The sequence below is a fragment of the Vespa velutina genome, chromosome 23, assembly GCF_912470025.1.
Source record: "Vespa velutina chromosome 23, iVesVel2.1, whole genome shotgun sequence".
In the NCBI taxonomy this organism is placed as follows: domain Eukaryota; kingdom Metazoa; phylum Arthropoda; class Insecta; order Hymenoptera; family Vespidae; genus Vespa; species Vespa velutina.
In genome coordinates this window covers 1450001-1475000 of record NC_062210.1, presented here as the reverse complement: position 1 = coordinate 1475000, position 25000 = coordinate 1450001, and the positions used below count along the sequence as shown (strand labels likewise).

The following is a 25000-nucleotide window of genomic DNA, read 5'->3' as shown; positions in this document are numbered from 1 at the left end:
TACGGTTTATTTGATCTATTTATTTATTTATTTTTTTATTTTTTACTTTCCTTTAAATTGTATTACATTTAATATCTTATTAATCGTTTCTGTCGATTATTATTTATACATATACCAGCCAAAGGTTACAGGTTATATTCTACAGTTTCGTATCCTTTTGAGATAATGTAATAGCCTTAGTATGGATTCTTTGTCCTTTAAATTGTCCTTCAAGAAGGGTCTTTGTGTCTACGAGAGTATTATTTCCTGTGGTTGCAGAATGATATCGTGTTCAACTGTGTCAGAGGTAATATACAAAGGTCGCTGTATTTTAAGAGTTATCCTTTGTTGAGAAGATTAGTGCACGCTATTCGCTTTTTTATTTATTTATTTATTTATTTATTTATTTATTTATTTTATAGTGATGTCGATAATACTATTGAAATTTTTCTACAATAAAAAAACATATGATAATCGATAAATAAAATAAATAAAGTAAATTTTAAAATAATACTTTTTGTTAAGAAAGAAAAGAAAAAAAAAATAAAAAAAAAAGAAATAAAAAAATATTAAAGAGAAAAAATGTAATTACTTGTACGAAATGAATGGAAATATTTATTTTGAAGATACTTAGAGAGAAATAAAAAGAGAGATAGATAGATAGATAGATAGATAGATACATAGATAGATAGATAGATAGAGAAAGAGAGAAAGATTAAAAAAAGAGGCTAATTTCTTTTAATTGAGAAAATCTTGGTGACTTCGTGTTAATTCGTCACTCAATCAGGTTAATAGGTTAAATTGATCTGCAATTTGTCAAGATCTGAAAAAGGAAAGATAGAGAGAGAGAGAGAGAGAGAGAGAGAGAGAGAGAAAGAAAGATAAAGATAAAATGAGAGACAGAAACGAATTTGGATTGTGAAACGAGGACAGAGAGTAAATTGACGACTCGTTCGCATCACTGCCAACGGCAGGTCGTTGTACCTTTACCGAGAGGGTGTCGATGCGAAATGGAATTTCATAGGTATATAGCTCAACCTTCGACCTTTGTTTAAAAGCCTATTTTCCGACGCAGTGACTGCATTGACTCTTCAATAGGTAAAAATCTATAAAAGCTTACTGGAAAAATTTTCTCTCTAACTTCTTCTTCCTCTTCTTCTTCTTCTTTTTTTCCTCCTCCTCCTCCTCCTCCTCTTCTTCTTCTTCTTCTTCTTCTTCTTCTTCTTCTTCTTCTTCTTCTTCTTCTTCTTCTTCCTCCTTCTCACATTTTAAGACCTTAAGGTGTTTCTTTATATTTCGGCATATGGTTTTGAAAAGTTAGCTGAAGTTTCTTTCGAGAGCAGTTTTCTTTAAAGATATATACCTATATATATATATATATATATATATATATATATATATATATATACATTTATAAATTATATATATATATATATATACAATTTATAAATTATTTATACGTATATATAACTGTATACTACAATATATCTATGTATGTAGTTATATATATATATATTTATAGATAATTCGCGTATAGAATCTGTCAGGGAGAATTAATTCCATCGATTCGTATATAATAATCAGAAATCGATTCGATATAACTGTGAATAATTAAAATGGATAAAATCGTATCTCACATTCCTGTGTAACACATACAATCTCGATACGAGTCGATATTTTTGGTTTTCTATTTTTAAATTGTCATTTTATAGGATTTAAGGAATTTCTTATTTATCAGTTTTTTTTCTCTTTTTTTTCCCCTCTTTTTTTCTTTTTTTTTTTTTTTTTTTTTGATTATTATTATTATTATTTTAGAACGCGATCAAATTTTATCATTGAAAGATATTTTTTGCTCGATCGATTAATTTCTACGATTTCTTCTCTTCTATTTCTTTGTTTTTTTTTTTTTTTTTTTTACACAATTCTTACTTTATTTTTTTTTTTTTCTTCTTTTTCTTTTAATCAACAATAATATAGAATTTTTTTATTATCTCATTTTAGGTAATATCATGATGTTTTAATTATTTGTCGTCTGTTTTGTGATTATATTTTATAAGGCAAAGGAATAATTTCTTTTTTGCTTGATTTATGTAGACGACAAAATTTTATTATTGTAATTTTTCTCTTTTAATGAAGTTTCTTTTGTTCCTTCTGCTTTTTTCTTTTTTATTTTTTTTTTATTTTTTTCATTTTTTTTTACCTTCCAATTAAACTTCGTCGAAACGACTGCAGTTATATTCCAATTGGTCGTTCCCCTCTTATTGCCTTCTTTTTTAATTCAATTTTGTAGAATCCAGCGTATACAGAAAATAAAATGAAAGATAAAACTTTTTTTTTATAAAATTATAACCTTCATATTGATGAGTTTAATGGAAAAAGAAAAAGAAAAATAAAAAAAAAAAAAAAATTTTAAGAGGAAAAAAAGATTGTTTTCTCTCTTCGTTAAATTTTCTATTCAAGCGTATTCAATTTTTATGAAATTTTTGTCATCTCAACAGGTTTTTCTTTAATGTTTCAAATTAATATTTCATTTGATGCAATAGCGTTACATTCCTAATCATGCTATTTGACGTTTTCAATTACTGTCATCTCATTTTTTAAAGTATTACGTTATATATATATATATATATATTTATATTATATTTTAATACATTATTATTGTCATAAAGTTAAATTTCGTTTAAACGACTATCATTATATGCAGTCTCTATTATTGCTATTCACGAAAGTTAACATCATTTCGTTGAAAAGTTACCCGTTGGAATTTTGCCTAAAAACTTTGTAGTATCTGTAATTCGGTTGAAACTAACTCGCGTCGAGGCGGTCAATAAAAAAAAAAAAAAAAAAAAAAAAAAAAAAAAATCCGATAAAAATTTTATCCTATATGTAAAAAATGACGAACGATTATTGGATTAAGAAAAAAAAAAGGGGGGGGGGAAGGAAAAAAGAAGAAAGAAATAAATAAATAAAATTGTCTTAGACGAAACGAATAAATATATATAAAACTCGTTGATATTCTTAAGTTATTAACATTTGCCTTGATATAATCGATTTTTATTTCTTTTCTTTTCTTTTCTTTTCTTTTCTTTTCTTTTACTATTTTTCATCTCCCGATATAATCTTGACGATTTATGCACGAACGTAGGTAACGTTTTAAACATAGCTATATAATAACCCCACGTATTTTATTTCGTATGCCAGAACGTCGATGCATTTTTGCCGTGAGACTCGTGCTTTATCTCAACGATCTCAGATACATGAACTCTGAGTACACGCCAAATCGGTAGCATTAGTCAAACTGCTGATGGAGTTGTGCGAACCGTATTTGCGATTCTTATCTAAACTACTACTCTATCGGATAGACGTACAAAGACTCATCTATAAATACATATATCGTAGATATTATATCGCATGTATGTTTATATATACTCAGTGCAGTGTACAGTATGCGCTATATACATTGCACTTACGTACACATTTTCTCTTTCCTTTTTTCTCTTTCTCTCTCTCTCTCTCTTTTTTTTTTTTTTAATGAAATCTTATACATTATACATCTTATACTGTGTACGTATAAATATATAATATATATGTATATATTTCGTGATATATAAATAATATATATAATACAAATATGATGTACATATGTATTTCGTGATATATACATAATTTTTCTTAACAAAAAAAAAATATATATATATATATATATATATTATATTTTATATTGTATTTTCTTTCGTTCATTGATTATTTTTAAAGTCATATAAAGGTAATAAATCATACTCTTTATAGTAGTTGACGATTAAGTTTTAGTTGGATTCTTTAAAGAAGGATGGTTAGAGAACTTACAGAAAAGATGGCTGGGTTATTGTGGGAATGAATCGGAAGAAAAAGAAAAAGAAAAAGAAAAAAAAGAAAAAAGAGTAAAATAGAAAAATAAAGAAGAAACCAAAGGATATATAAAGGGGATAGCCAAGAGATCTCGTGCCGAGAGGGTTTAAATTAACGTCGAAGACGTAAGTTTTACGATCTACTTTCTTGTATCTTCTCTCTGGTCATTTATGCGCTCTTTCTTTGCTAATTTGCATTCGAAAGCGCGAGATACAGTGACAGAGAGAGAGAGAGAGAGAGAGAGAGAGAGAGAGAGAGAAAGAGAGACAGGGACAAAAAGAGAGAGAGAGAGAGAGTGAGATAGAGTAACCTCATTTATATTGCCTCAAAATCGTTTCGATCTAACCTTTTCAAACGCGTTTTACAATGTCTTTCAGTTTTTCCTATTGAAAAACTATCGATTGTGCGTTTGAAATTTTACCATTGTTTTAGACGATTACTATTTCATAGAATTTCCAGTGACATATCTATAAGGTGGATTAAAAGTTTTTTTTTTTTTTTTTTAGACGATTTTATAAAAATCCTTTTATCCCACTTTGTTTTCCGAGATTATTCAAGTCAATCCGTTTTTTTTCGATTGTAAAACTACAAGGTAGGGTATCGGAGAGAAATAAAAAAAAAAAAAAAAAAAAAAAGGAAAAAAAGAAAAAAAGAAAGAAAAAAGGGAGCACTTAATAATAAGAAGAAATTAATCCGACTAGTTTCGAAAATAAAAATAATTAATATTTTAATATCGTTTGAGAATTATTGGCCCATCTTGAAACATTTTTGACCAACCTAGAAATATTTGGCACGATCTCTACACTTTTGATTTATTATATTTCGATATATTATAGACAGATGATATATAAATATCATTTACCAAATTGAATTTTTATTTTATATTGGAATTTATTATCTCTTCTCCTTCCTCCCCCCCTCCTCCCTTCCTATCATTGTATCTTATCAGCTGACAATTTTTCTATTTATCTAGATGTCATCGTTTATATTATTATAATTTTATTATGCTCGTGTTATTTTCTATATTATTGATTTTATTAGTTCTATTATATTTTGTCTATTTTAATTTTTAATCATTGTTTTATAATTTCCCGTTTTTTCTTTTTTCTTTTTTCTTTTTTTTTTTTTTTTTTTTTTTTTTTTTAATCATTATTTTAAATTCAAATAAAATTCAAAGTTTATTGTATTTTATTATTTCTTCAATCATTATTTTTTATTTTTTTTTTTTTTTCAATTATACTATTGCACATACTTATGTTAATATTATTTCACGTCAAGATAAAATATTAATATTATTTCACGATTAAGTTTACTTTTTAAGTTACATCGATATTGAGTATAAAAAAAAATATTATTTCTCTCTCTCTCTCTCTATCTCTCTCTTGAGAATAAACTATTTCCACCATTATGGGTATTATGTTATCCAGATATATTTCACGATCGTTTTATTCGTAAAGGACAGGAAGCAAGTTCGAAGAAATGTAAAAGGGCATATATATTTTCTTTGAAAAATTTTCTTTCGTTTTTGCGATTCTCCGATCGTCGTCTATGTTAGAAAATGTTCTATCCATTCCAGAATACATTTATATCGGTCAAAGGTATAAGAAAATTTCCATTCGCTTTTAGAATTTTTCCAAATACTAACGTTAAATAAGTCGACAACAATGTTAGCTCGTAAATAGAATTCTCTGTCTATTTTGTATCTATTCTCCCTTTGTTGCGATTCATTTCCGCGTTTGACTTTTTTCAAATCTGTTTCAATGGTTATATAGGTTGGGTTGTTACATACACAGGATAAGCAGGGTCAGATAAAAATGTTCCAAGTGATATCGAAAAAAAAAAAAAAAAAAAAAAAAAAAAAAAATAAGAAGAAAAAAATCGATTATACTTTTGTCGAGATTTCATTAATTTTTTTTTTTAATTAGCCTTGTATCTTAAATACAAATTAGATTTCTCGTTAGTTTAGTTAACAATTCGAGGAGTAAGGAAAGGGAGGAAGAAAGAAAGAAAAAATTAGAAGATCAGAAAAATATAATCATTTGAAAACTTTTGAACCACCCTATGTATATATACGTATATATATATATATATATATATATATATATATATATATATATGTATATGTGTATATATATTTTTGTATATATGTATATAGTTTCTTTTATACGTATAATAAGGAATGCTTTCTATACTTCAAACGAATCTAATAAAAATTTTAAGATATCTGCAAAAGGATATTTCTTACGTAGCTTTAATAAAAGCTAAAAGATGGATACATACGTGATGGTAGATTGCAACTTGAGAAATTGCCTATCTTTTATTTTTTTTTCTTTCTTTTTCTTATTTTTTCTCTTTTTTTTTTGTTTTTCTTCTTTCTTTTTTAACAGAAAGAAAACGAGAAGATCATTTCGTTTTCCTTTTTTGCTTTTTCTTTTTCTTTTTCATTTTCTTTTTTTTTTTTTTTGTTTCCTTTTCTTTTTATTATTTTCTTCTTTCTAATTTTTTTTTTTTTTTTTTTTTTTTTTTTCTTGCAAAAGTGTCATCGTAGTATAGTCACACGAGATATAGCCTATTGGAATTTTAAAAGGTTTCCATGATAAGAAAAGAAAGTACACTTTTGATATTCCACTCGAGTTTTTAGCTAAGAAATACTTTTTATATTATATATATTTTTTCTTTCTTTCCTTTCTTTCTTTCCTTCCTTTCCTTCCTTTCTTTTTTTTTCTTTTTGATAAAAACCTTTTACGATGTAGATGCATACCTTATCCCTTTTTTTTCGTCTCTTAATAATTTTCACTCTTTCACTCGATTCCAAGTATTTGCTTCTTTACTTATTTACTTCTATCCTTTTGTAATAAATACGAATGTATGCCGTAATATGCGATAAGTTGTAAGAAGTTTACTCAGACTATGATTAATGAAACGCGAGTTTCTCGTAGAAGATATTTAACAGATTTATCGATAGATAAGGATAGAAAGTTCGTGACACGAGATAAAGGAAGAGTTTTATCTCATTATCGTATTAATTCAACTTGTCCGATCTAATGATAAATAAAGGATTGAGATAACGTACGATTCAAAAAAAAAAAAAAAAAAAAAAGAAAAAAAATAATAAAAAATAAATAAATAAAATAAAAATTGTTTAGTTTCTATAAAATGTGTTTCCATAAAATATAGAAATATTTTTCGATGTGTTTTTCCTTTTCGTTCTTTCCTTTTGTTTTTTTTTGTTTTGTTTTTATCTATCTATCTATTTATTTAGTTATTCATTTTTTGTTTCCATTTAGCACGAATTGGGTGTACTGCAGTATATCGTGTTATTATAGAAATTTTGATCATTTTACTCGTTGACAAAAATCGAATTATTATGTTGCGGTGCACCACTTTCATCCTTTCTACTTTCTACTTTGACGGCAAAGCAAAATTATGGTTATTTGAGAGTTTGTTAAAATACTTTTTATTAACAACAGAGTCATATCTATATATATATATATATACACTTCTTACTAATATATATATATATATATATATATATATATATATATATATATTTATGTACTGTTTACTTGCTAAAAAGAAGTAATTTATTATAAAAATATTTTCATTTGTAAATTTAAAAAAAAAAAAAAAAATACTTTTATTCAGAAATCATGCATTGTCGATTTTATTTGTTCTCAATGTTTTATACCGCTTGTACGATGAATATAACAATAAACAATAAATATATTCTATTTATTAATAACAAAAATTAAGTCGCGTTATAATTTAATTTAATTTTATTTTATTCTCCTTTTAGTTTTATTAACAAAACATATTTAAGTCCGCGTTTATATATACATTTTTTTTTTCCTTATTTCTATTTCTACAACATTCCTCTCATTTTTCTTTTTCTCTTTTATTCGTTTTAAAACATATTCAGATTCAGTTTAAATAACCCAAATCGCTCCTATATAAATACATATTATTTATATATATATATGTATATACGAATTTGTGTTGGAACGAGATAACGCATACTTTTAAGTTTAATCAGTTTAATCACGAAGGCATTTTATTTATTTATTTATTTATTTATTTATTTATTTATTTATTTATTTATTTATTTATTTATTTATTTATTTATTTATTACGAAGATAACGTTATTGAATACGACTATTGGAGACAATAATAAATGAGAATTTGCGAGGGTTTCAGGATGACGTTGGAGTTTTATGTAAAAATATAAATAAAAAGAGAGGGAGAGAGAGAGAGAGAAAAAAAATAGAAAAAGAAAATAAAATTAATAATAATAATAATAATAAAATAAAAAAAGAAAGAAAATGTTTCGAAGATCTCGTCATTTTAGACGAACATAATCTCGTTTATTAATGATCAAGACTTGTATTAGGGACCGATAAAACGAATTGAAATTAATGAATGAGATAATTACATTAAGATGATCGTCGTCATCATGATAGTTATTTTCATGCAGTTCGTTCTTTTCTTTAAAGATTTCAATAGAAAATCAATAGCTGATATTCACTTTTCTTTCTCGTTTCCTTTTTCTTCCCTTCGAACCGATGAATAAAATGTTTCTCAATTTTAATTTTTCATACGTAAACAATCGATTTATAATTTTATCCGTTCGTTTTTTCTTTTTCTTTTTTTCTTTTCTTTTTGTTTTGTTTTTCTTTTGTATACATATGAAAATAATTTCTTTTTTAATTATGTATTTATAAATTTTTTTTTTCCCTCTGAATTTTAATTTTAGACGAATAGAATTGTATAATGAAAGCTTTTCTAATCGTTCTTTAAAGTCATTTAACTTTAAATCGAGGATTTCAATTTAATTTTTTATATCCTAGTTTTTTTTTTTTTTTTTTTTTTTCATACTTTTATACTTAGTTATGTTTAATATTTTTTTTTTTTTTTTTTTAATTTAATTTCTTACATCGGCGAAAATCTATTACTATTTCGTATCTATCGTAGTCTTTCGTAATTCTTTCTTTTTGTGATATATTTAAGAAAAAGTTATAACATGACAGAATTATAATAATAGTAAAAAGTTATATTAATAGAATAGGTAATAGTAAAAATTAATACAAAATTATTATACCATTATAATATTATTATAATGGAATTTAAAATTATTATCGTATTAAATTAATATAAATAATATATATTATTACTTATACTGACGTTATATCTGAATAATAATTTGATATTATTATATTTTTATTTAGAAAAGAATTTTCTCGTGGACATAAAAAAAAAAAAAAAAAAACAATAAAAAAAACGAACAAAATTCAATTAATAAAAATAATAAATCTGAATTTACCAATTCTTTTTTTTTCTTTCTTTTTTTTTTTTTCTTTTCTTTTCCTTCAAAGTTGATTTAAAAAGTATAGTAATTCGTGAAGCGATTTAAGGCATACAACTCGAAACGTGAGTATCGTTTGCCAAAGGAAATCGCAAGTCGAAGTAAAATTTCATGAAAAGTTTTGCTATTTGCTCGAAGACGATAGAACGTGCAAATCGTTCGTTCTATTCGCCGAGATTTATCATTGGAATATTCGCATTCGGAATAGAAAATACGTTTCGAGGAGTTTTCGTGTAGAAAAGAGAAAAATACAGGGTCGGTCAAAAGTTCTTCTTCGTCGATTTTTTTTTTAAGAGAAAGAAAGAAAGAAAGAAAGAAAAGGAGAAAGATCAATTATACATACTCCTTTTTCTTTTTCTTATTTTTTCGTTTGTCTTATTTTCAACTATCAATTTCCTTTTTTTTTTTCTTTTTTGTTTCAAATTCGTACGTAAAAAAAAAAGTTTCCCCCGATCGGCGCTTTTTTCGATTTGAATGGAAAAACGAAAATGTGGAGGAGGAAGGAAACAAAGAGAGAGAGAGAGAGAGAGAGGGAAAAATTATTAAAAAAAAAAAAGAGAAAAAAAAAAAAAGAAAAAAAAAAATCGAGAAAGGAGCGGAATTGATTTTTAAATCTATGGAACTTTTGATTCAACCTGTATGAATGTATCTCGGTTCGTTGAAGAAACAAAGCAGACTTATTTGATTTCGTTCTTATTCCGGCATTACAAGGCGATTCGATCATTGATTCCCATTTGTATTCAAATTTGTTGCAAAGGAGACCACAATGGAGTCTTGAAACAGTTAAGACATTAAATCTTGATTGGTCACGTTTATTTTCTCTCTCTCTCTCTCTCTCTCTCTCTCTCTCTCTCTCTTTCTTTCTTTCTCTCTTTTACTCGTGTATAATAGCGATACCAAAGAAAGTTAGTCGGTCTTTTCTATTCCGTGAACGACGATAGAAATAAAGAAGAAAAAAAAAAAAAGAAGAAGAAGAAAAAGAAGAAGAAGAAGAAGAAGAAGAAAAGAAGAAATAAAATTTTTCCGGACATAACAAACTGTGTCCGTCGCCTACATCTTTTCTGTTATACACTTGGGAGATGTATTGACGAGACGCGTAAACTTCTTGTTTGTAAACGCTCCCGGGTTTATTGAGGTAAATAACGAAGTATACAGTTCGTAAAATGAAAATAAATAAACGATTTGATATATGATTTATTTTCCTTTTTCTTTTTCTTTTTCTTCTTCTTATTTTTTTTTTCTTTTTTTTTTTTTTTTTTTTTTTGGTTTACTTGATAAAAGAATACAACGACGAGAAGATATATTTTAATTAATATGATAGAACTAATAGAAAAATCTTTCTGGTCGAATTTTGTTATTTTTCTAGAGCGAATTTTTTTTTCTCTCTCTTTTTATGGACATTTTTACAAAAACAAAAAAAAAAAGGAGAAATAATAAATAAATAAAAAAGTAGAAAATTGAATAGAGAAAGGGAATATTTTTGAATATTTCTTATGCCGTTGAAAATAAGGTCGAGTCATCTTTCCTGCGTTAGACCGCAGGACTCTACGAGCGGTGTCTCTATGACAAAAGAATCCTTTCCATCCACCCTTTTCCAAGGCTTTCATTCTAGGGGTTCTTTGCTAAAGTGGCAATAATTTCATTCCGACAACAATCAACTAAGGCTCACGTATAGCGTGAGAAAATGGCCGTATCGATCATAAATGTTAACAACGAATACAGTTCTTTTCCTTCAGGCCGAACTGAAATTACTTTTAAATTGCGTTCAATTAATTTAGATTTTTATCCTCTTTTTTTTATCAAGAAAATCTTAAATTTTCATTTAATCAAATTATCATATATATTTATATTAATGAATGAAAATATATATCAAATTTCTTTTTATACTTTAATTAAAATATAATGTAAGCATATATATATATAATATTATATTTATTATTATAATTTATAATAATAAATTAAAATAATAAGAAAATAATATTTGTTTACACGTACTTTTTATTCGTTGATACAATTTTTTATATTTCTCTTTAAAAAAAAAAAGAAAAAAGAAAAAAGAAAAACTATCTTTCAAAGTAATTAATGAAAATATATTGTAATGAATGAAATACATATTAGTAAATCAATGAACTAATAAATTAATAAATTAAAATATATTTCAATAATAAATTAATAAAATGTCGAAGTCAAATTCATAATTTAATTGATATAATAAATCATTCATTTTAATTGAATATATATAGTTCGAATATATAAGTTATTAGACGCGAGTAGAATAACTTTATGATGTTTTTCATAGAATTTTCTTTAACAATAGATTATTAATATAGAATATATTATTGTGTACAGATCATGTAATATATAGTAAGGTCGATAACACGATAAGCTTCTTTCTATAGAGAAAAGAAAATCGGATACTGTACTCCATATTTTTCTTTCTCTTTTTTAACACACACACACACCCACACACACACACATCCATTCTGTTCTAATTTCATTCGGAAGCGACGGAACTCCGATAGTAGTTTTAAATGTTTAATTCTCGATGTTCCTTTTTTTAGTACATTACTTTTGACCGATTCTTCGGCAAAGGAGAACGATAAGCGTTTTTCCTTCGGTCGAACAACTATCCTTTACTATCTATCTATCTATCTATCTATCTATCTATCTTCTTTGCTATCTATGTATGTTGTATGTGTATATATGTAAGTACGCTACTCTGAGAGGCTCAACATGCATTACGTATGTGTTTTCCAAAAGTACCCTACGGCTATATATCTTGTATATATCTATATATCTTCTATATATCGACGTATAAAATATCCTCGCTTATAAAAAATAAATGAGTTAATTTATTTCTATATTATTAAGTATTTTCAATGTAGCGTCACGTTCGTTACAAAGTTCATAAATTTATATTAGGAAAAAGAAAAAGGAAAAGAATTGTTTTTTCTTTTTTCTTTCTTTTTTTTTTTTTTTCTTTTTTCAAGCTTATCAATCGTTTTTCACTTCACTTTTTTTTATTTTATTTTATTTTATTTATTTATTATTTTTTTTTGATTCTTCCCTCTCTTTATAACAAAATTAATTGTTAATTCAATTAAATTTTGAATAATATTAATTTTATTACAATAAAAGTAATTTTTGACATCTATGAGACATGATTAAAATAAATGATTTATATCAATTGATTAATAATTTATATTAATAATAAATATATTATTAATTATATTTATTTGTATATATTGTAAACTATTTAATAACTTTTGTATTATCTAATAATTTTTTATAAACGCGGCAAAAAATATACTATAATAATAAATAATATATATATATTAATTATATACTGATATAATTTATGCAACGAAGTTTTACATAAATACTGAAACTTTTTTTTAAACATAAGAAAAGAAAAAAGAAAAATATTAAGTTAGAAATGGTTAAAAAGTTTGTAAGGAGAGGGAAAAAAAAAAGAAAAAAACAAAAAAGTTACAAACTAACAGAATAAATTTTTCATTATCAAATACAAGGTGATACCAAAAAAGTTTCCAAATCATTTGAAAAATGAATTACTCCTTTTTTTTCGAGACATTCTACATTAATTCTTTCTCTTCTATTTTTTTTTCCTGTTTCTTTTTTTTTTTTTTTTCTTTTCTTTTTTTTTTGACTACAAACGCTAAGATGTAGTGATCTACTGAAAGGTCACGAAAAAAAAAACAAAAAAACAAAAATAGAATAATTCATTATTATTATAATCAGTCAGATACTTTTGTTTCGACGCTATACTATATTTTTTTCATTTTTATTATTTTATTTTTAAAAAACCGGGGGAGGAAAGAAAGAAAAGAAATTATTATTACGAAGAATTATTAAATTGGAAATAATCGATATTTATTCCAAAGAATAATATAAAATTTTATAATAAGATAGAAATTATTACGATAGAATTAAAATAATTCAATCGTTTGTACGTACGTACAAATGAACAAAATTATATCTAATAATTAAATGGTAATTTAATTTTAATGAGGATCTTTCGAACGTTGAATTCTTACTCATAATTGTAAGTTTTTATACTTACCAGCGGCCATTTCTTCAAACGATCCCACCTTTTATGTCTTTTTCCTTTTTTTTTTTCCTTTTTCCCTTTTTTTCCTTTTTCTTCCTCTCTTTCTCTCTCTCTCTTTCTCTCTCTCTCTCTCTGTCCCTTTTTCCTCTATCCGAATGGACTTTTCTCTAGGAGTGTTCCCTTTTTGTTCCCTTTTCGCACCTTTTCGTTCACGTCTCGAGATACTTTGCTCCTAATTGGCTTGGCTCTTTTTACATCACTGGTAAGGAGAATATGAGTATATGGGTTTGGGTGGAATGGGGTGGGGGGAGGTGAAAGGGAGGGATGAAAGGGTGTAAAGGGGATGAACGTTTAAACGAACGAAACGTGGGGGCCTTACGATCGATCGATCGAGAGAAGACCGTTCTCGTCGAAAGAAATAAAGTATCATCCTTTTGATGTTCCCTGGCAATCCTGACTTCTGTAACTTGCCCGTCCTTGCCCTTCGTACCGTCCCTTCGATCTTTGAACTTTACCCATTGCACATGTCTTTCACTACTTTAGTCTTCTTTTATACGTTCCTTTTTCTTTTTTCCTTTTGTCCTCTTCTTCCTTTTTCCCCCCTTTTTTTCTTTTCTCACTATCTCACTTCTCTTTTTCCTTTTTCTTTCTTTTTTTCTCCTCCTCTTCTTCTTCTTCTTCTTTTTCCTCTTCTTTTTCCCTTTTCCTTTTTTTCCCCCTCGAACGTTTTCTAAAGTTAACAAGAACGACACAAACGTGAACTTGGGCTATTATTTACTTTCTTTTTTGTTTGCTTTTGTTTTTTCTTTCTTTCTTTCTTTTTTCATTGTTTTAGCGAAATTAAACATTGATCTCGAATCAATCGAAATGTCGAAATATTTCGTTCAATTTTCGATCACAGTTTATAATTTTTCTTTTGTTTTTGTTTTTGTTTTTTTTTTTCTTTTTTTTACAGAAAGCAATAATCACAAAAATTTTCTAAAAATTAATGACGACGAGAAAAATGTGAACATATTTGTTAGACAATTCTTTTTTTTTTGTTTTGTTTTTTTAATAATATTGACATCGAATCGATCAATGCTTCTTGGATAAAAATTCATTCAATTTCGATCATAGTTTCTGTTCATTCATTGTCGCTTTTTCTTTCTTTTTTCTTTTTCTTTTTTCTTTTTTTTTTTTTTTTAAATGAAATGTCTATTTTCATAAAACAAAAAGCAAGAGAAGATATCTTTTCTTCTTCGATCAGCAAGAAAAAAATTACTCGTCCAATTTTAAGAAAAAGGGCAAACACTTATTTTATGTCCGACATGTGCATTGGTCGATTCGTCACAATGAGGTGACCTTTACGACATCACGGATAAGAGTCACGAGGGAAAACTCGAGAGCATTGGAAAGAGTGAAGAAAAAGAGAGAGATAGAGAGAAAGAGAGAGAGAAAGAGAAAGAGAGAATAATAGTCAGACAATTCTCTGGCAATTCCTGTCTACGAGAAAGTGTAGAAAATAAGGGGTATTCTTGGTCCCTCTTTGGCTTACGAAGTATGTCATCAACGATTTATGTTTATTCCCTGTCGTATTTTTCAGATCGTTTAATAAAATTAAAATGAAAAATTTTGTTTCTGAAAGGAAATTTTTTTTAATATTTTTTATATATTAATAAATATTTATTCAACAATTATGTATATATATATATATATATATATATATATATTGATAAATATTTTTTATATTTTTTAATATTATAAAAAATATATATATATATATATATGTATATAAAAGTATGAACGAATAATATAAGATATAGATAGAAGATTTTCAAGTTAATATGCCGTTAAATTATCTTCTAATACCCTTAACATAATCCAATCGAATGAATCGAATGATCCTCTTAAGCTTAAAAAAAAAAAAAAAAGAAAGAAAAAAATAAAAAAAATAAAAAAGGATGAAAAAAAAGGAAAATGCTATAGCTACGAAAGATATGTCATAGATATGGAAAATCGATTTGAGAGCTGATCGGACTGAACTGTGATTGAAAAAGAATTTTTTCTTTTTTCAACATTGCATAGCATTGATAGGGGGAAAAGATTAAAGGAAAAGAAGAAAATAAGAATATAAGAAAGAAAAAAAAAAAGAAAAAAAAAAGAAAGGAAAAGAAAAGAAAAGATTAATAATTGAGAAAATAAATGTGGCGACAAAAAAAATAAATAAGTAAATAAAAAGGAACAAATAAAAAATGAAAAATAAATAATGAAATAAAATGAAAAAGAAAAGGAAGAAGGAAGGAAAAGAGAAGAAAATGAGTCACTTTAACCGAAGGGGAAACTCGTCGTTCTTTTAAGTTCTCGAAGAAGAAGAAGAAGAAGAAGAAGAAGGACAAGAAGAACAAGGAGCTTCTTCGATCGGCGCCCGTTGGTCTCTTCGAGCACAAATTTACCCTGCACTTTTTATCTTTTCTCTCTCTCTCTTTCTCTCTCTCTCTCTCTCTCTCTCTATCTATATATCTATCTTATTTTATCTAACATCCCATTCGCCATTTTCGTATACTCTCGAAGAAAGAAAAAGAAACGCTCCAAGTGATCCTTTTGACGTTCCTTTTCCCTTTGAAACTTTCCCAAATGAAATTGCACGAGTTCGGTTGCATTTTAAAACGTTAAAACCTTTCTCTTCCTGCCCGATACGCTCAATGTTATCCATTAGAATTGTTTCGTGGTATTTTTCTTTTTTCAATTTCTCTCTCTCTCTCTCTCTCTCTCTCTCTTTTTTACCTCACCATTTGTTAAACGCAAATATTTGTCAGTACGTTTGTTTTTCTTTTTTCTTTTTTTTTTTTTTTTTAACCACCTCTACCATTAAAAAGGATCTAATTTCATTAACGATTATAATAGAAAACTTTTTTTTTTTTATCAATTTCATTTCGTTCTAATTTATTACAAATATTTTTTTCGACGACTGTCAAATGAAAATGATTATTTATGATATTTTCGATATGGCTTTACTTGATTTAATTTGTGTGTCTGTTCTCTCTCTCTCTCTCTCTCTCTCTCTCTCTCTGTTTTTTTCTTTTTTTTTTTTTTTTTTTTTTTTTTTTTTTTTTTTTTTTTTAAGCGAGACATCGATTTCCTGTAAAATTCAATGAAAACTTTTTGATTAATTAATCCTCTATAACGTCACGTTGCTTTTTAAACTTCACTTGTTAGTGGTATTTGTATTTTTTTTTATCTTTTTCTTTTTTGTTTTTTTTTGTTTTTGTTTTTGTTTTTGTTTTTTTTTTTTTTTATTATTATTTTTATTAGTACATGGTATATATTGATATTATTATAATAGTGTAACAAATAATTTCTATATTATCGTTATACTATTTATACTTAATTTATCTAAATTACTGTAGTATAACAAAAATATATCAATTACTTATTTATACTAGTATTATAATACTTTATATACATAATTAGATAGTTATTTATTAAATTATTATATTATTATAACTAATATACTACAAGTTTCAAGATTATGTAATCCTTCTTTTTCTTTCTTTCTTTTTTTTTTTTTTTTTATATATAGGCACGATAAAAAAATTAGGTTATAGAGGGTCAATATGTCAAAGTTCATTGTTGTGCTTAAAATTGCCCGATATTAATTTCTAAAACCGAGTATAGTCATATTTTTCTACTTTATCGATTATCATCAAAAAGAAAAGAGAGAGAGAGAGAGAGAGAGAGAGAAATTATTATTTACAATATTTAATAATTATATCTTAAAAATTTATTTTTTTTAATTTAAGAGAAAAAAAAACTCACTCGTTCTTGAAATTCATTGTTAATTTCTAATCTCAAGATATCATTGTATTCTTCTTTTTTTTTTTTTTTAACTTTTTCTAAGGAACAACAAAATAAGAAGAAAGAAAAAAGAAAAACAAAAAAAAATATGATCTACGATATTCAATAATTATATCTCTAGTTGTTTATTTATTTAGTTTCTCTTCCTTTTTTTTTTTTTTTTTTTTGGATTCAATCAACGATTTCTCGAATATATCGAAGGGAAGAATACATTCGTCGTCGATTTTTTTGAATGGGGGAAAAGAAAAAGAAAAGAAAGGAAAAAAAAAAAAAGAAAAAAAAAAAAAGGAAAAATTCGTATAATTTATTCTAGCTTATCTTCGATATGTTTTACTTCTCCGACGGAGCGTTACAAATTTAATCCGATCACGGGAGAAAAGTAAGATAATCTCTTTCGAAGATAAAATAAAATGGCCAGGATGTATAAGTACACCTACTTATCAAGAGAGCCTTTTTTTCAGTGCCTATTTAGGGCAATTTGTTAGTCGTACTAAGCGTTCTTCTTAAAGGTTTGAGTTGAGGGATGAAAGGAGGAGGTAGATACACTCGAATAGATGCTGCATTTGCATTATTTTATATTTAAAAGCTAAATCGTCTTTGCTGATGGTGATGGTGTAGAAGGGGCAGGGTGGGGGCTAGGGTGGTGATATTATTCGATTTCTAGACTAAGAAAATGAGTTCTTCAATTACCGTTGGTACGTTAGTAAACACGCCTCGCTTAGAACATAGTTAATTATTCTTTCTCTGTGAAAGGACCAGGTGTTTCAATTATTTCTTTTCTTTTTTTCTTTTTTGGTTTTTTCCCCCTTTTTTTTCTTTTTTTTTTTTTTTTACCAGCAAACGTTTCGTTCATTCTCTTTTGAATTCATCGAAAAGAACGTCGTCGATTCTTGCATTTGACAATAAATATCTCTCTCTCTCTCTCTCTCTCTCTCTCTCTCTCTTTTTTTCTCTTTGATACATATGCACACATTTGCATCGTACAAAGTTTAAAAAAATATATTTCGTTATTTTTTTGTTAACCCTTAAGTGCATTTCATCACAATATTCCGAACTGTTATAAATATAGTGTAATATATATACAGGGTGAAGATAAAGTATTTAGGTCATTATAAATATCGATTATTCTTTTTCAAGATTTTTTAGACCGATCTTTTTCTTTTCAGAGGCTATAAAATTAAAGGTTTAGCTTGCTAAGCTATAGCCTTAACTGCTAAAGCCTAAGATAGTTTTCGAAAGGAGTAATTGATTTTTAAAATCACCTATAAACTTTTTATCCCTTATCTAAAAAGTGTTACGTAAAAGAATTTGATTAAAAACTTTTTCTTCTTCTTTTTTTTTTCCCTTTTATTATTTACTTGATATTAAATGTTTATATTCAAACGAATCAATCGGGGAATTAATCGTTTTAACTCATCGAATGTAACAAAATATTTAAGTACTTTAGATATGTAAAATTATCCGGATATTATTCATTTTTGTTTTCTTTTTTTTTTATTTTTTTTTTGTTTTCTTTTTCCTACATGACAAGATTTCGTTCCTATGAATTACAACTTGGAAGTATTACATTATATCGTGCAATTAATTCTGGCAAAATGCCATTCTCCATTATAGATAACTCCATTTATAATGGTCATTTTCAAACCATTGTCTCTCTTTTCATTATATATACATACGTATACATACATATATATATGCATGTACATATATATACATATATATATATATATATATATAATTATAAGAGGTTATTACAAATCCCAATTAATTTTCATCTGTTTCGTTCTTTAATTGCACATTCATAGTTATATATATATATATATATATATATATATATATTTCTGAAACTTTTTTTAAATTTATAAACTTTATTTAATCATTTGTTATATACTCTATACACACACACACACACATATGGATATATTACTTATTAAAAATAAGTTAATATACGATAATATTTAATTATAGGTATATAAGAAATTTAAGTATAATATAAAATTTTTCTAAATATTTTAATCATTATTATGGAAAAGAGAAAAAGAAAGAAAGAAAGAAAAAAAAAAGAAAAAGGAAAGTCTGTCAATATCATAGAACTCGTTGAGCTGAAATATACACTATAATTTTATCACGTTTGATATTCGAACGGTAGTAGCAAATCGGAGCGCACGATACGATCGATCGATCAATCTGTCGATCGATCGATCGAACGAATGATCATACACGAAAATATATGTGCTTAGTATTCCAAACTAGAACAGCGTTATCCTAATATTTACGAGCGAGAACTTTATCGCCAAGTTACATATACAAATACATACATGCATATAAATGCATATCAAATATGTGCGATACGTTAACGAACGTTCAAACGAATCTATCATTTTTTTTTTTTCTTTTTTCTTTTTCTTTTTTTCATTATCTCTTTTCCTATCTTCGTATAAATTATAAGAAAATCGTTATTACCGTTATTATCCGCTTGTTATGATCATGTTGTTAACAAACATGAAATCGTATTAATCATGTTAATCGTTTAAATGATAATACGTAAAGTGGCGTTTAGTTCGTACAAATATTAATTAGTAAACAGTATTAATTTTCATTCATACGAATGTATTCCTTCATTAATAATTTTTCTTTTTTTTTCCTTTTTTTTTTTTTTCCTTTTGGAATATTTTTTTTAGATACATTTGCAAATATTGCCAATTCAAATGCAATTTATTTTATGAATCGTGAAATAAGAAAAGAAAAGAAATGAGAAAAAATAAGAAAGAAAAAGAAAAAGAAAATTACATGTAACAAATTTCTCTGTAATCTTTTCCTTAAGGCATTAAAAATGGAGAAATGGATTTAAAGGGAGAGAGAGAAAAAAAAAACAAAAACAAACAAACAAACAAAAAAGAAGAAAGAAATAAAAGAAAAATCATTAAAAATTTCTCTTGGATAATATTTCGAAGTAACTGTGTGTATAATGTATGTACATACATTATACATATGTATATCTAGAATAAACATTATCAATAATTCGATTGACGATAGTAATAATGATGTGATCGGTCGAACATGGAGAGAGAGAGAGAGAGAGGGAGAGAGAGGGGGTGAGAGGGTGAGAGGGAGAGATGGAAGGCATTGGCTTCGCACATCGAGCGTTAACAGATCTACTCTTGGGTTGGGTTGTTCGTGAATCAGGGTCCTAGTTATCTGTGTCCTTTGTAGAAGCAAAGCTCGATGTAGTACGTATATATTATTGATCGATCGATTGATCGATTTCGTTATCGTTCGTCAACCATTACGTCATCTCCCTTCGTCAGCTGTCACCAAGGTGAAAGAGCACGAACACACCGCTAATAAGCGTTCCGTTAATTACTCCATGGTAAACTTCTTAATCGTCTTTATTTCAAATTCATCCTTTTCTTTCTTTTTTTTCTTTTTTATTTTTCTATTTTTTTGTTTTGTTTTGTTTTGTTTTTTTTTTTTTTCTTTTTCTTCTTCCTTCCTTTGATACTAATATAATCGATCGTTAATTTTCAAAGAGCTCATTCGATATAATACAAAATAAAGCATAGGAAATCAATCGTTAAAATAATGATTACAAATCTATGTTGATAAATGATCTTAAGAATTTCTATGACATTTTGATTAGAATTCTATCTTGATTATAAACTCTTTGTCATTAATTTAATTTTCTCTTTCTAATTAATATAATTTATAATTAATTTTAATTGTAATTGTTAATTTTTTAAGCGATTGTACCATCATTAAAATAATGATTTGCAAATATACGTTGATAATGATTTCACGAATTTCTATGACTTTGATTATAATTATATTCAAAGAACGCGTAATTACTTCCTCACTAATATATATTGGTGTATCATATCGTTGAAAATAATATATAAATACATATACATATACATATATATGTATGTATGTTAGTTTGTAGGATATTATTCGTGTTCATTCATGTTCTATAATACCTAAACAATTCGCAATTTGTAAAAGTTCCTCGGTCAACCACACGAATGACCTGATAAAATATCGATCTGGCTTTGACGTGATCAAGTTTATACGTTGTCTCTAATTCACCAGATTAATTTTCATTCAATGTCATTTGAATAATCGATAATTGTTATTTTTCTTTCTTTCGAACCAAAAAAAAAAAAGAAAAAAAAAAAAAAAAAAAAAAAAAAAAAAAAAAAGAAACTGTTTACAATTATTTTCTTTCTTATTTTCAAACAAAAAAGAAACGAATACAAATACGTTTATCTTTTTTTTGGTTTTTTCATTTCGTTTTCTAAGCATCCCAATGTCGTTCAACTTTCTTAGTGCATCAAACTTAGATGGGTATGGTAATTAAAAAAGAAAAAAAAGAAAAAAAAAAAAGAAGAAGAAGAATGAAAAGATAGAGAGAGAGAAAAAATATAGAAAAAGAAAGATATAAAAGACCAGAGAGTTTCTTGTAAGAAAGTAAATGAAAAAAAAAAAAAAAAAAAAAAAAAAAAAAAGAAGGAAAGAGAGGAAGAAGTAGAGAAAAAAAAGATAAGAAGGGTGAGGGGTGGAGGAGGAGGAGGAGGGGTAGAAAAGCTTTGCTAGTTTCGAAGTAAACGACGATAGGATCCTTCAGCAACAGCATTCTCCAACGAGAAAATCACTTCTCGTCTTTCAGCTCACCCGATAAATGAGATCTCGCGCATCTCAAGAGCTTAAACCTCACTCGACACTACCCTTCTAATCTACCGTGTAAACGTATCGTCATAACGGGCCAACTTGCTCTCATAATCCACGGTATTAATTTCTCTAATTAAACTCGAAAGAAACCTTTTATACAAAGGCCGGAAACAGTAAGATTAATTTAATCCATCTTGTTTCTCGGTAAATATAAATTCAAATGGGGGTTTATTATAATTCAACGTAGAAACGACAAACTTGTCGAGGTTATGTTTATTGTTTTCGTATTTCGAGATTAATTTAAAGGGATGGAATTTTGTTAATGCAAAGATAAACAAAAAGGATATGAAGATAATAGATAGATAAAAAATATTATATTAATAGAAATATATAAAATATAATCAATTGTTCGTCAGGGGATTTTCATTTTTTTTTCTTTTTTTTTTTTTTTTTTTTTTTTTTTTTTTTAAAAGCGATAAAAAAAATTTAACGATCTACTTAAACGATCCTGTTAAAAGGATTTAAATAGTATATGTTAATAGATTACTTATGCAACTTTTATGATTTTTTTTTTCTCTCTATATACATAACGTTTAATTGTTAAATGTTTGTGTGTAACAGAAGAAATATTACAATCATTGAGGAAATTTAATATTTTCTTTATCGAATTTCACTGTCATCGATATTTATATCGTATTGTCAATAATATATATATATATATATATATATATATATATGTATATATAGCGGGTGAATCGTGATAAAATATGATACATAAGAATAAATGTATTTATTGATGATAGACATAAATTTTTTGTAGGAAAGAATATATTTTATTTGAACGAATCGATACGAGGATTCGTTCGTATTCGAAGAAAATGTATAAAAATTTTCATTGAAATATATAATATGTTTGTTTGAATACGTGTTTAATAATTAAAATAGAAAATTTATTTACAATTTATAGTTTCTCTCATATGATCCATGTAAAATTCGACGCATCATACGAATTGAATATATTTGTTTTGATGATAGAAATAAAATTTTTCATCGATAATAAACAAATTTTAAATATTTCGAACGTAACTTTACATCATCATTACAATTTTTCTTAAAACAAATAATCGACTTTCATTTTAAATAATTTCGAATGTCGATTGTAATGAAAAAAAAAAAAAAAAAAAAAAATACAAAACACAAAATTTTGAGGGATAAAAGAAGAGGAGGTTTTTATGAAAGAAAGTATTCGAAGCATCGTAAAAAAAAAAAAAAAAAGAAAAAGAAGTTATCAATGGTGACTGACTCTCTTTGAAAATGTTTGACAAGCGAGAAACACATTTTACATTCCTGTCTTTTTCGTCAAGTTGGTACGCTATATGACTCGGTCTACGTCCGAGATCGTTGTTGGTGCGTTAAACAACTGGAGAATAACGTGAAAAACTGAGCACATTGAAGGTGGTTTTCCCTAGTGAGTATTGTCACGGCACTGGCTCTCACGAAACGAAAATTAATACGCGGCACAAACGAATCCTTCTCTTGTTTTACTCTTCCTTTTTTTATTTTTCTTTATTTTCTCTTCTTTTTTTTTTTTTTAATTTTTTCTTTTTTTTTTTTTTCTTTTTCTTTTTTTTTTTTTTTTTTTTTTTTTACAACGCACTTTTATCCCACACTTCGTTTTAATCTCGCGTTACAGTCGTTGTAGAAGGAAGAATGGAAGAAGAAAAAAAAATCAAATAAAATAAAATAATGTAAAATAAACAAATAAATAAGTAAATAACAATGGAATGAGACAAAACAAGAATAATGAAATCGACACAGTAGAGATGAGAAAAAATGCAAATTTTCGCGAGTAAACATTTTCTCTCTCTCTTTTTTTTTTTTTTTTTTTTTTTTTTTTTTTTTTTTTAATTTGTAAGAAAAAAATTATTGCTCGTTCGATTTAATACGCACGCACTTTACGAGATATAATTAGATCGCAAAAGAGGCGGATGATGTTAACAAAAATTAATCGATCATTTTCGAAATTTTTTTTTTTTTTTTTTTTTTTTTTTAAGCTCGCAATTGTCATAGAGTTGTGATTTTATTGATCTGAAAACATTCCAATGTTTCTTGGAAAAGAGTAATTGATTGTTTTTCTTTTTTTGTCATGTTTTGTTTTTTGTAAATCATTCATGAACTTTTGATTCAACTTTTGTTGTAGACTTTTTTTAAATAATTTTAAATAATTCGACGATATCATATCAACGTAGAAATTATATTATTGTGATAGATATGAAACATTTAAACGAGTCGTTACGTCGTAATATTGTAATATACGAAACGATGTAACTAGTTCAGGGGAAAGGTAACAGTACTATTCTAAATGTCCAGTCGAGAATATTTATTAAATTCCGCGCGTCCCTTTTGTAATCGTAATAAATTTTATTGACCAACGCGAGAACTCGTTCTGGAGTTAATACAATTTTGAAGTTCATACTTTCAGATATTCGAGAAAATTTTCGATTACACGTACATATGCGTTCGCATTTCGAATATTACAATACAGAAATGAGCACGAATAATTCTTTTTGCCCGTTGTAATGTAAAAAAAAACAAAAAAAAAAAAAAAAGAAAAAGAAAAAGTAAAAAATTGGGGTAAATTTTATTACCCCAATTAATGCGTACGCTTTTAAATTGTAAATTAATCATCATCGAAGATTTAATTAAAAAAAAAAATTCATACCTCATTGATGTTTGTTATTATTAACATAAAAAAGGAACAATCATCAACAAAAATTTATTATATTATTATTCTACATTTAAATATAATCATTTATAAATATATATTATTAATTATAAATATTCTGTAACAAGAAAAAAAAAAAAAAAAGGAAAAAAAAAACAGGGAAAAAGAGAAGAAGAAAATCGAAAACAAAACAACAAAATGATATTAAATATTTGCAATTTTTTACTTCGAATAGTATCACGAAAATAAATAAAAAGAAGAAAAAAAAAAAAGAAAAGAAAAAAGAAGAAAAGAACACTGTTAAAAATTCGATTCATTTTTCAATATCCACGTTCACTTAAATATTACAATGTTAACTCGACATAAAAACCATCAGAAAGAATAAACAAAAAAAAAAAAAAAATAAAATAAATATATATATATATATAAAAAAAAGAAAAAAGAGAGAAAAAAAAATCAAGAAGCTCGTTGAAAGTATCC

General features: G+C 26.1%; 2 protein-coding genes across 8 annotated transcripts in view; one reads left to right on the top strand and one right to left on the bottom strand.

The window, feature by feature from the left end:
• LOC124956751 (midasin) overlaps positions 1-25000 on the top strand; it is a 113714-nt gene that overhangs the window by 26090 nt on the left and 62624 nt on the right. The gene's annotated exons all lie outside the window — the stretch shown is intronic.
• LOC124956754 overlaps positions 1-25000 on the bottom strand; it is a 58547-nt gene that overhangs the window by 13871 nt on the left and 19676 nt on the right. For 2 of the 7 annotated variants that reach the window (XM_047512960.1, XM_047512967.1), the window contains exon 1: positions 13309-14954. The exons of 3 other annotated variants lie outside the window; for them this stretch is intronic. In XM_047512960.1, the coding sequence (XP_047368916.1) occupies positions 13309-13318 (10 nt within the window). In that variant the 5' untranslated portion in view covers positions 13319-14954. Of the gene's footprint in view, positions 1-1099; positions 1156-12602; positions 12616-13308; positions 14955-25000 lie in introns of those variants that run through there. 2 more of the 7 variants (XM_047512964.1, XM_047512966.1) reach the window with 2 other exon arrangements.